The sequence below is a fragment of the Lithobates pipiens genome, unplaced genomic scaffold, assembly GCF_037356315.1.
Source record: "Lithobates pipiens isolate NorthernLeopardFrog02 unplaced genomic scaffold, aLitPip1_a1.2 Scaffold_19, whole genome shotgun sequence".
Classification (NCBI taxonomy): domain Eukaryota; kingdom Metazoa; phylum Chordata; class Amphibia; order Anura; family Ranidae; genus Lithobates; species Lithobates pipiens.
The window spans coordinates 578,905,318-578,918,907 of NW_027507764.1; the positions used below are offsets into that span (position 1 = coordinate 578,905,318).

The 13,590-nt window shown below is 44.2% G+C and overlaps 2 protein-coding genes across 2 annotated transcripts in view; one reads left to right on the forward strand and one right to left on the reverse strand.

Annotated features, from left to right (window-relative positions):
* The window catches only part of LOC143997688 (transmembrane protein 276-like), a 247,962-nt gene that overhangs the window by 103,410 nt on the left and 130,962 nt on the right, over positions 1-13,590 (reverse strand). The window lies entirely within an intron of this gene.
* On the forward strand, positions 2,400-4,753 carry LOC143997672 (E3 ubiquitin-protein ligase TRIM58-like). The gene has a single exon (XM_077493414.1). It carries the CDS (start codon positions 2,462-2,464, stop codon positions 4,058-4,060), a length of 1,599 nt encoding a protein of 532 aa, XP_077349540.1. The 5' UTR covers positions 2,400-2,461; the 3' UTR covers positions 4,061-4,753.

The following is a 13,590-nucleotide window of genomic DNA, read 5'->3' on the forward strand; positions in this document are numbered from 1 at the left end:
GCTGGATTAACGTAGGGGCTATTGGAGCTGCAGCTCCAGGCCCCTACCTTATTATAGGCCCAGCCACCCAAAAAGGACATGGAAAGCAATGGGTCAACGGGAAGAGATCTCCCCTGATGGGCCCAGCATTCCACCTGCACCGCCTGGGCATGGTGGTGGGATTGATAATGGGCAATTCATGAGCAGTCCTAACAGAAGCCTGGGGCACGCCAATGCAGGGCTCTTACAGTCTGGGGCTTCCATAGTGTTAGGCCTGCGCAGCTGCACTCTTTCAGCACATAGTGCATGCCAATGCCCTTACAGAAACTTGGCAAACCAAATTCCAGGCTTCCCTAGTGTTATGCTTGTGCGGGTGCGCACTTTTGAGTTTGGGCGCATGCCAGCACAGGCTCTTGGAAAGCAGAAGGGTGCCCAGTAAAAGGCCCACCAAAATCCTCCGCACCAAGCACATGATGCTCTTAATCTGGCCCTGGCTACTAGCCAGGCCTCAAGGGTTACTCACCACCAGTTTCCCCACCCAGCCCAACCTTGCTCCGCCCCTAAACACACCCTCATAAATTATCTAATGAAATGACACTTAAAGCGGACCTCCACCTTGAAGTGGAAGTTCCGCTCATCTGATCCCTCCCCCCCTCCGGTGCCACAATTGGCACCTTTCGGGGGGGGGGGCAGACACCTGGAAAATCCAGGTATCTGCACCCACTTCCGGGACAAGCTAGCCGCAGATGCCCCACCCCCCCGTTGTGTTCTGGGAAACACACAGTTCCCAGGACACAGCGGGGACCAGTGGAGATGCGCAGCACGACTCGCGCATGCTCAGTAGGGAACCGGGCAGTGAAGCCGCAATGCTTCACTTCCCGATTCCCTGACAGAGGATGGCGGTGGGGGCAGCGGAGAGACGAGCGATTGCTCATCATCTGCCGCCAACATTGCTGGACCCTGGGACAGGTAAGTGTCCATTTATTAAAAGTCAGCATCTGCAATATTTGTAGCAGCTGGCTTTTAATATTTTTTTTAAAGGTGCAACTCCTCTTTAAATATTTTATGCAGAATTAAGTTACAAAAATAAATATTATACAAAAGCTTTATCAGTGCAGCCTCACCTGTGCCCCTCAACACAGCCTCGCCTGTGTTCATAAATGCAGTCTCGCCTGTGCCCACCATTGCAGCCTCACCTGTGCCCACCATTGCAGCCTCACCTGTGCCCATCAATGCAGCCTCACCTGTGCCCACTATTGCAGCCTCACTGTGCCCACCATTGCAGCCTCACCTGTGCTCATCAAGCAGGCTCACCTGTGCCCACCATTGCAGCCTCACCTGTGTCCACCAATGAAGCCTCACTGAGCCCACCATTGCAGCCTCACTGTGCCCACCATTGCAGCCTCACTGTGCCCACCATTGCAGCCTCACTGTAACCACTATTGCAGCCTCACTGTGCCCATTGTAGCCTGTGCACACCATTGCAGCCTCACTGTGCCCACCATTGCAGCCTCACTGTGCTCACCATTGCAGCCTCACTGTAACCACTATTGCAGCCTCACCGTGCCCATTGTAGCCTGTGCACACCATTGCAGCCTCACTGTGCCCACCATTGCAGCCTCACTGTGCCCACCATTACTGCCTCACTGTGCCCACCATTGCAGCCACACTCTGCCCACTATTGCAGCCACACTGTGCCCACCATTGCAGCCACACTGTGCACTTGTATATGCACTTGTATATGTCTCGGGACAAGTTTTACACTACATTATATAACTTAAAGGGCCAGCTAATTTTTTTTTTTTTTAAAGTCAGCAGCTACAAACACTGTAGCTGCTGACTTTTAATAAGCACACTTACCTGTCCAGGGTGGCCGCGATGTCGAGTGCCTGATGCCTACCTGTCCCTTGGCTCTCTGCATCACCATTCTAACTAAGGGAAAAAGGCAGTGGAGCTTTCCGGCTTCACTGTCCATTTCCTACTGCGCATGCATGAGTTAGGCAGAGCTTTGTGAATAGCCGGCTGTGTTCTGGGACACACAGTTCCCAGAACACAGAGCGCCCCATTCCACAGAAGACAACACGAGGAGAAGACTGAAGATCACTGCGGTGTAGGAAGTGGCAGATTAGGACGATCTGCCTAGCAACAGCCATTTCTGGTAAGTTAAAAAAAATATTTATTTCATTTTTTTTTCAGATTTTTAGAGACATTTTTATGTAAATTTTTTTTTTTTTAGGGTGGCCCTCCGCTTTAATTGTGTGTCTTGTCTGCAGAAGAAATTTAAAGCTAAGAATCAGTACAATGTGTAACAACATGTAGGGACATATACCTTCAATATAAACATTTATTCGTCCACCAACTTCCTCAATATAAAAGCTGCAAGAGCAGCTCAGCCCCACCCTGTGTCGAGAAATGTGAGACGACATTTGGATTTTCAGTCTCAGAGACTTTTTAGTTTCATTTCTCTCTTCTGCTGTCAGCGATGGCGTCTGCTGATGTGAGACAAGAGCTGGACTGTTCCATCTGTCTGAACATTTATACAGATCCTGTAATGCTGAGATGTGGACACAACTTCTGCCGGGTCTGTATTGATGGTGTGTTGGATACACAGGACGGGTCTGGAGGTTATTCATGTCCTCAGTGCAGAGAAGAGTTCCAGGATCGGCCTGTACTGCAGAGGAACATAACACTACGTAACATAGCGGAGGCTTTCCGGTCTACTCAGCTGGAAGAAGGGAAGACTGGAATCTTCTGTACTTACTGCTATCATGTTCCTGTACCTGCTGTTAAATCCTGTCTGCATTGTGAAGCTTCTCTATGTGATAATCACCTGAGAGTCCATAGCAAGGCACCAGAACATGTCCTAACTGATCCCACCACTTCCATGGAGAACAGAAAATGCTCCATCCATAGAGAACTTCTTAAATATTACTGCACTGAGGACTCTGCCTGTATCTGTGTGTCCTGCCGGCTGGATGGAGAACACCGGGGACACAAGGTGGAGACTCTGGATGAGGCCTCCGAGGAGAAGAAACAGGAACTGAGAAATGTTCTGCAGAAACTGATGACAGAGAGAGAGGAGACGGAGAAAAGAGTCCAGAGTCTGCAGGATCGCAGGAGAAAAGTACAAGAAAAATCAGCCGGTCTAACAGAGAGAGTCACTGCCCTGTTCATAGAGCTCAGGAGACATCTGGAGGAGCTGGAGAAGAGAGTCCTGAGGAACATCTCCAGCCAGGAAGAGCGGATCTCACACTCATTGTCTGATTTGATTGGTCAGCTGGAAATAAAGAAGAAGGATCTGTCCAGGAAGATGGAGGACATTGAGGAGCTGTGTAACATGACTGACCCACTGACTGTCCTCCAGGAATCAGACACAGGGGACTTGTGTGATACTGAGGAGGGAGATGATGAGGACAGAGAGAGACATGATAGACTCCTCCATGATGGAGGGGATCTGGATGTGTCTGGAATCTCACACACATTACACACAGGGTTATCTGATATGATAAAAGGGGGAAATGTATTCTTCTATATACCGGAAGCTTCAGACATATTACTGGATGTGAACACAGCTCATAATAATCTACAGATATCAGATGACATGAAAACCGTATCTAGGTCAAATATAGAGCAGAATCGTCCAGAAACACCGGAGAGATTTCAGTCATGGGCCCAGGTATTAAGCAGTCAGAGATTTTCCTCGGGGCGACATTACTGGGAAGTGGATGTCAGTGAGTCAGAAGATTACATGATAGGGATGTGTTATCCCAGTATAGAGAGGAGAGGAGAGCAGTCATGGATTGGAGATAATAAGAAGTCCTGGGGTTTGTGGAGGAATATCGGTTGGTGTTCTCTAAGACATGACAATAAACAGATCATCATATCTCCCGATCCCTCCAGTAACAGAGTCAGGATCTATGTGGATTATGAGGCCGGGCGGCTGTCCTTTTATGATCTGTGTGACCCGATCAGACACCTCCACACCTTCACCACCACCTTCACTGAGCCCCTCCATGCCGGGTTATGGGTAGGAGAAGGTTCTATAACAATATCTGGGGGTGAAAGGCGACGTGAGAAATAATAATATAACAGAAAATCTGCCCAAACCTGCTGACATCACAGAAATCTGAATCTGATGATTTGTAACTAATGGAATAATGCAGTAGATTCATATTCCATATGTCATAAATCTAAAGGTTCCCAACACAAACAATCACAGCATTGAGAAATCTCAGCACAGGAAAGTGGGATTTATTCTCTTATAGTGACAATAATAAGATTTGGGGTTTTCAGGGGGTCATTAAGTGTTAGTGGTCAGGATAAGACTAGGAGATATTATCATTGATTATAATTTGATTGATTATTCAACATTTTCAGAAAATTTAATGTACACTATTGCAGCTTGCCAATACTTAGATGTGCTGACTGCATTGGTTTTCTTTTTTCAGTCGTTTTTTTTTCTATTTTTATCTGGAGATCCTGCCAGTAACACACTTCCTGTCCTAGGATGACACCACTCACTCATGGTACTGTACACTGTAGATTTTTAGGTTCTGGCGTTTTTTGGCGCCGTTCCACGAGCGTACGCAGTTTTAGAATGTGACATGTTGGGTATCTATTTACTCAGCATAACATCATCTTCTTCACGATATGGGTAATATATTGTGTTTTAAAATTGTGTGTGTATTAAAATGTATTACGTTTTTCTGTTTCTCTAAAAAATTTGCATTTAAAAAGACGCTATTGCAAATATAAAAAAGTGACACACACACCATTTTATTCTCTGGGGCCTCTGCTTAAAACAATCTATAATGTTTGGGGGTTTTAAGCAGTTGTCTAAGAAAACAATGCTGATTTTTACATATAGGAGAGGAATGTCAGAATTGGCCCGGACTGGAAGCGGTTAATATCAGACTGCAGAGTGCACAGGACAGTACTGGATTTCTGGCAGGATTCACAGGTAGTTTCTACACTTATTGAAAATCTATTACAATATTCTTTCAAGTGTATATTTAACAGATCAAAATGAAGGAAGTAAGTGAAGTTGGTTGGTATCTTCATTGTAGTTTATTGTTGCTGTCAGACAGAAGTGTACAAAGCTGTAAAGCTCTAATTGGCTCAGAGTGCTGCCCCCCCCCCCCCCCCCATGCTGCTGTGTAGGTGATTACAGGAAGGGAAGTGATATCAGGACCAATTCAGATTATACAACAGTTCTATGTAGACAAAAAAATAAGCTTTTTAATTAATACATAATTGCATTAAAGTAGAACTGAAGGCAAAACTTTTTCTTTCATTTTGGATAGATCAAGGGAGGGTTATAAACCCCATCAGAATTTTTTTTCCCGCCATCTGTGTCCCATTGTTGAGATTTCCCTTCACTTCCTGTCCCATAGCGAAACAGGAAGTGAGAGGAAATCCCAGGTAACCACTTGCTTACTGGGCACCCTCCTCCTGTCCAGACCAATTTTCAGCTTTCAGCACTGTTGCACTTTGAATGACAATTGCGTGGTCATACAACACTGTACCCAAATTAAATTTTTCCACAAATAGAGCTTTCTTTTGGTGGTATTTGATCACCTCTGCGGTTAAAAAAAATTAAAAAGACAGAATAAAAATTATATTTTGTTATAACATTTTGCAAAGGGGTAATTTTTCTCCTTCATTGATGTACGCTGATGAGGCTGCACTGATGGGCACCGATGGGCTGCACTGATGGGCACAGATAGGGCAGCACTGGTGGGCACTGAAAGGTGAAACTGAGAGGTGGCACTGATGGGTGGCACTGAAGGGCATTAATGAGCACTAATAGGTGGTACTGATAGCTGGCAGTGATGGGCACTGATGGGTGGCAGTGATGGGCACTGATCGGTACTGGTAGGTTACACTGATAGGCAGTACTGCTAGGAGGCACTGATTGGCACCACTGGTGGGCATTGATAGGTGGCACTTTTGGGCATTGATAGGGGGTAGTCATGGGCATTGATAGGTGGCACTGGTGGGCATTGGCAGGTGGCAATGGCAGGTGGCACATGCAGGGAGTACTGATTGGCACAGAAGAGGCAGATGTGCCTCCTTCCTATTTGGGACCAATGTCCCTTGAACATAAGCCGGTGATCGGCTTTTTTTTCATGCTGTCAGTGTGAGGAGAAAAAAAAAGGATCACCAAGATTTTGTTTATACACGTGATCAGCTGTCATTGGCTGATAGCTGATCAAGTGGTAAGGGGCCGGGATCGGCCCCTTACTTGGATCGGTGATCACCCGAGTCCTATGACGGCCTCCCGGAGATTCAGGTCCGCGCTGTAGCCGTCATTCGGTTTTAGGGCGGACAGCAAGTGGTTAATCAAGGGAATTTCTTGGGGACCCCCCAGGTCATCAGAACTAGTGTACCCATTGGAAAATTTCCCTTCTATTACTTTCGGGGGACAACCCAAAATTTGGGTAATTTATTTTATTTTCACTTTCAATAATAATGGTAAAAAGGACCAATAGAGAGGGTGAGACTCCCTAACGGGGATACAGACAGCAATAAAAACTGACAAGCGTTCTAATCCCTCTGCACTCTATCCAGAACTAAAAAAAAATGTACTTATACTTTAACCGCTTCAGCCCTGGAAGATTCTACCCCCTTTCTGACCAGAGCACTTTTTGTGATTCAGCACTGTGTCATTTTAACTGACAATTGTGCGGTCATGCGACGTTGCACCCAAACAAAATTTGTGTCCTTTTTTCCCCACAAATAGAGCTTTCTCTTGGTGGTATTTGATCACCTCTGTGGTTTTTATTTTCTACTCTATAAACAAAAAAAGAGCGACCATTTTGAAAAATTAAAACACAAAATTTTTTACTTTTTGCTATAATAAATATCCTGAAAAATATATAAAAAAATATTTTTTTCTCAGTTTAGGGCGATATATATTCTTCTACATATTTTTGGTAAAAAAAAAAAAATTGCAATAAGCTTATATTGATTGGTTTGCACAAAAGTTTTAATAGCGTCTACAAAATAGGGGATAGATTTATAGCATTTTTATTATTATTTTTTTACTATTAATGGTGGTGATCAGCGATTTTTATCAGGACTACGACATTATGGCGGACAAATCTGACAATTTTGACACATTTTTGGGACCATTGTCATTAGTACAGCGATCAGTGCTATTAAAATGTGTTGATTACTGTAAAAATGTCACTGGCAGTGAAGGGGTTAACACTAGGGGGCGCTCAAAAAACTGTGTGTTTAGATACACAGCGCCCGGTTCTCTGTGTCTCAACAGCGATCGCAGGAGCCCGGTGGTGATCGTGGCACTCACATCGGCATCGGCACTCACATCGGCTCGGGGAGCGTGCAGTGGGCGTGTGCCCCTAGTGGCCACAGGGCGAAGCAACGTAACATAACATCACTTCGCCCCGCCGTGCCATTCTGCCGCAGTAAAACTGCGGCGAATGGTTAAATTGTTAAATTGTATTTTTATGTGTTCTCTGACTTCAAGTTTAATTGGAAGAGTCACATGTAGGTTGCTGTTGTTGGACATGGTGGAGGAACCAACACCTATGCAGGCTTCCTGACACCAACATTTGGATGATGTATCTAGGAGAGGGGGGTTCAACAACTATTACATCTCCCATCCTGTTCTTGGACAATCAACATCCTCACATTCCATGGTGATTGGATGAAGGTGCCAATGCCACCTGTGTGGATATAAATACTATAGTATGGTGTGAGCAGTCTCTTCTAGTTACATAGCCCCATCCTTGATGTCTCAATGGGATGATGTACCTAGAACAGGGGGGCTCCACACCTTTCACACCTCCCATGCTGTTCTTGGATAATCAACATCTACCTCAACACATCTAATGGTGATTGGATGAAGGTGTTGGTGCTACCTGAGTACATGTTGGGGTATCTTTCTGACACTCATTAAAACTGAAGAAGTGGCTTAGAGAATCTACAAAATGTCTTCCACATTACAGAACAAGTCCTGCTGAATGTGACTAACTGCTACTAGCTAAACAATGAAGGTTTTGTCCATACTGCATTGTATAAAATAATGGTTAGTTTATATTACAATAATGGAACATATGAGGTGTGTCCAGAAAGTAATGAGAATGATATTTCAAAAATAATGTTATTGAAAAATGTTACAATTGAACATTGTCTCCTTCAAAGTATACACCTTGTGAGTGTACTCAATGCTTCCAGGGATTTTTTCTATTTTTATAACATCCCTGGAAGTCTTCTAGTGGGATGGCGCTCAGAGTTGGCGTAGTGGCTCTTTGGACGTTATCCACACTACCAAAATGGCGTCCGTTCTCGTGTTCAAATCCTGAGTCACAATCCTGACTGTCGGTCACAGTTGAGAACAGACCTCACTGCATCCACGTTCTGTTCCGTTTTTGACCAACGGATCACTATAGGAATGATTGGAGAGAAAACGGGAATTACCAAGTCAACACGAAAACGAACTCCATTTTGGTAGTGTGGATAACGTCCAAAGAGCCACTACTCCTGTTCTGAGCGCCATCCCACTAGAAGACTTCCAGGGGCGCTATGAAGAATGGAAAAAATCCCTGGAAGCATTGTGTACACTCACAAGGTGCGTACTTCAAAGGAGACAATGTTCAAGTGTAACATTTTTCAATAAAATCATTTTTTAAATATCATTCTCATTACTTTGTGGACACACCTCGTATAATGACACTCTTCACTGTAAATGTGGCTCCTCGTGTTGCTTCTTCCTCTTACTTTCCAGCCCTGCTGTACAGGAACTGCAAGAAGTTGATACCGAATCACATTCAGTTACTTACATTGCTTGAATTTAAAAAATAAATGTATGATTATACAGCTGCATTCATTTGTGTCTTTTATATCTGCATCGAGTTTGGCTTCAATGGTCTAATTTGCAATAGTTTCTCATAGTTGTGCTCCTTATTTATTTGGATCTCTTTCTCTGCAGCCTTTCCAGTTCCAGGACATCTTTTTGGTTAAAGTGGTTGTAAACCCTTACAAACCACTTTTTACTTACAGGTAAGTCCATAATAAGGCTTTCCTGTAGCTCCCCCGGAAATCTCCTAAACCTGCACAATTTAGGAGATATCCCCTGTATCAGCATGTGCCGACGTCATTGGCACATATGCACTGAAGCAACGGCTCATTCGTGCCGTTGCTTCAGTTGATGTACCGTTACCAGCGGCTCCCGCATGCATTCTATGCATACTAGCTCATTACGCCTTTGTCTTGCAGGTTTCTTTTTGTTTTTTAGTGGATTTACAACCACTTTAAGGGTCGGTTCACGCAGGGTCGACCCGTCAGGCGACTTAGCCGCCTGACAAGTCACGCCCCGCTCTATGCAATGGAGCCGTTCTAATCAAGTCGCTCCGACTTAGAAAAAGGTTCCTGTACGACTTTTGGGGTGACTTGCATTGACTTCTATACAGAAGTCATTTCACAAGCCGCCGCTAAAGTCGGATCCCGGTCGCCTGAGGCAGTCGCGCTGCAAGTCGTGCTGCCTCAGTGTGAACGGGCTCCAACTACTTTCAAAACTAGAGTGGACAGTATGTGTGAGATAAGTCCATACAAGGTTTTTACTGTACTGAAGTAATATGACTTTCTTGAGTCCTCTAGATGTTAGATGTAGAAGCTGCAGATTGGAATTGAGATCTGATATGAACTGAATATGTTAGAAGAAATACACGAAAGCTGCCTTTGCTGAATTTTGCAATCCGTAAGGGTTTGTGATCCTCACCCTTCCTTCTCTACCTCAGAACTACCATGTGTTTGTCAAGTCTACGTGTTTACTTCAAGTTAGGGCTCATTTACACTTGCTTCGACTTCAACTTCAACTTCAGACAGGCTTTGATAAAGCTTTCTTAACGCTAGTCAAAGCTCCTGTCACTAAATACAATGGTTAGCTTACAGTCTTGTTTACACCTTGCTTTTGATTTGGTTTGGCTTCACTTCAAAAATCATACCCCTTTTAGCTTCATTGGTGCTTCAAAGTGTCTTCAAAGCCTCCATAGAAGTCTATGGCAAAGCTCACTTGAAGCCCCACTGAAGCCCTACCAAAACCTCATTAAAGCCCCACGAAGCCTTATTGAAGCCCCGCAAAGCCTCACCGAAGCTTCACTGAAGCCACAAATCGAAGCCCCGCAAAGCTTTACTGAAGCTTCACCAAAGCCTCATCGAAGCACCAAGCAAAAGCAAGGTGTAAACAGGACTGTAAGCCAAACATTTATTTAGTGATGGGAGCGTTCACTGCCATTCAGAGAGCTTTAACAAAGCCTGTCCGAAGCCTTGTTTTGAAGCAAAGTGTAAACTAGCCCTAAGTGACTCATCAAGAAGGGAAGGAAGGACGAGGAATCAGATGAATGGTGTTGGAGCGTGCACCACCAAGAACATGCCAGGAATAGAAGATCACATTTTTTTTTTCTCTAATTACAAGGACATCCACATCCTTCTCTGTCATTGACTTTTTATCCTTTTTTTCTTAATGAACTGTTCTTAGAGTTGTTGGAAGTGAGCTGGGAGTGTACACTGTGCATGTAATACAAGCATTGCTAGGGGAAAAGTGAAGGAGCATTTTTTGCCTCTGCCATAATTCCTGGCTCTGTTCCTCCTGCTTTGGAGTTTGGGGTTTTTCTGCCAATCCTCCTTTTACACTATTGATAGTAAAAACACTTTTAACCACTTCCTGCCCAAGAACATCATATGACGTCCTTGGGTTGAAGTGGTGATATCTGAATGAGAAGAAATAAAAGTGCAGCGCTTAGCCTCTAAATATAAATGTGACTTAATAAGAAAATATATAAATTTTAGTGAAAAACCTAAATAACGTGAATCTAAATATTGTGAATCTAAATAATGTGAAAGTCATTAATGAAAAATACTTTCAAAGATCAATTATCAAATAAAAAACGTTTGTCTGTAACTCAAATGTCCAATAAAATTGCAAAACCAAAACGTTAAAAAAATGTATGGTGCAAAACAGTGTAGATAATGTCCCATGTGAATATACAACAAAGTGTAGTTAATCTTGTTTGTTCAAACAAAAATAATGCTTGACCACGTGGATCCTTCACCTCTATAAATCAATGAATGGAGGCTTACCAGATCACCGGTCGGTATGCGCAGATACGGACACATAGACGTTTCGATGCGGAAAACCGGAAAACGACCCACTCCTTCGAATATCTCGTAATCACCGAATCAGCTCGGATCCTCTCATAAGCCGGTCTGCGCGGATACGAACACGTAGGCGTTTCAATACAGGAAGCCGGAAAACGACCCACTCCTTCGAATATCTCGTAGTCACCAAATCAGCTCGGATCCTCTCATAAGCCTCGAAGCGTCATATCACCAGAAAACAAAAATAAAAGTGCGCCAAATCGTGTAGTAAGGTTTGAACAAATTTTTAATTTTTATTCAACCAAATGGTTTAAGCGCTAAAAAATGACTCCACCGAGTCATACGAAAGTAAACGTATCGTTAAAAATGAACAAACTGCTAGAAAAAAAAAAAATATACAAATGCTAAAGCACAGAGGGTGAGTGTGCAGCTACAGGCTTCATTCAGATATCTATGTTTTCAGCCATCAATTCCCTCTAATGTAAAAGCCACCCTAGCCGGTGTAGTGTCATATTTTGCTCCCCATCATAGAATGCTCCGGAAGTGACGTTGCGGCCAGAAACTTTGCACTGCGCATGCGCGATGCATTCCAAATGCTTGCACCATGCGTTCCAGAGGATTTCCGACAATGTAGTTCAATGAAACTGTCAGATAATGTCACGGGAGTGAGGGGAGGTAATCGTGACATTAACTTTAGACAGAGCAGAGAGCGGCGGAGAGAGTAACTGTGGCTCAGGGAGGGGATTACCTCCCCTCACTTCTCTGACATTATCTGATGGTTTCACTGGTCTGCATTGTCGCAAATCATTTGGAACGCATGGTGCAAGTGTTTGGAACACATCACGCATGCGCAGTGCTAAATTTCTGGCTGCAACGTCACTTCCGGAGCATTCTATGATGGGGAGCAAAATATGACACTACACCGGATTACCTGGATGGTCCCTGGCCATCTCTATGACCCTAGGAGACTGGAAGCGACGTCATGACTTCATGTCCGCCACGGGCAAATCTAAACATTGCCAGTTTTTTTACCTGGAAAGCAGAGATCAATATTTTGGGTTTTGTTTGGTTTTTTTTGCATCTCATGCTTTCCAGGGTAGAGGAGATATCTGGGGTCTCATTGGCCTCAGATGTCTCCATAAAGAGGACCTGTCATGCCTTATTTCTATAACAAGGGATGTTTACCTTTCTTGTAATAGGAGTAAAAGTAATCCAAAAAATAAAGAGGCAGTGTAATAAAATAAATAAATAAAAATTGAAAGAGCCCTGTCCACTCGTGCTCGCCTGCAGAAGTGAACACATATGTAAACGGCATACGAACCACACATGTGAGGTATCACCGCAAACGTTAGAGCGAGAGCAATAATTCTGCCACTGGACCACCTCTAAACTGGTAACCTGTAAAAATGTTTAAAGCATAATACTTGGGAGATTTTTTAAATACTGAACTTTGGCGGCATTCCATGAGTGTGCGCAAATTTAAAGCGTGATGTTAGGTATTTATTCACTCGGTGTAACATCACATTTCACATTATTAAAAAAAAAAAATGGAGTAAATATTGTGACTTAGATATTTTATAGATAGACAACTCCTATCCTCATATTGATGAGTGGCTCCAAATGAATAATAACTACTGCAGTAGGGAACAGGCACAAAAGATACGCTCAGCATCTTTCCAAATAACTGTTCTCCTTTATTATGACGCATTTGAAGGTTTTTATACACATGATTACATAGGTATCACATTAATATTACAATTGTACGTTATGGTAACAAGGGGCGTTACATAGGCAGGCTTATTCTAATCAGGACTTGAAAAAATGCAAAACATGTACTGAAAACATTATTAGTGCCGTGTGCACAGTGAGGGCATTGTGCAATACATATAAAATAGAATACAATTATATACAGAACTTACAAATTTCCATTACAGTCTCCTCTCTTTTGATCAATATTTTGATCACTAACCATACCTGCTATCACCTTTAACCTGGAACCTCCACACACTTAGGCCGCGTACACACGGGCGGACTGTTCGCCCAACCTTGTCCGCTGAACAGTGTTTGGGCGGACAGTCCGCTCGTGTGTGGGCTTTCAGCGGACAGTTTCAGCGGACAGTTGGACGGACAAAGTCTTTCGGAAATTCCGAAAAACTGTCCGCTGAAACTGTGTTTGAGCGAACAGTCCACCCGTGTGTGGGCCTGTCCGCTGTACTTTCGAAATGAGCGGACTGTTCCCGCTCGGAAAGTCCGCCCACTTCGAGCGCGTGTACAGGTAGGCGGGGCCCGCGAAGGAGACGTCGCGGGCTCCGCCGCTTGGAATGGGCTTAAAGGGGAACCCCAACGCCGAAAAAAATCGGCGTGGGGGTTCCCCCCAAGTCCACACCAGACCCTTGTCCGAGCACGCTACCCGGCCGGCCAGGAAAGGGGGGCGAGCGAGCGCGCGCCCCCCCTCCTGAGCCGTACCAGGCCGCGTGCCCTCAACAT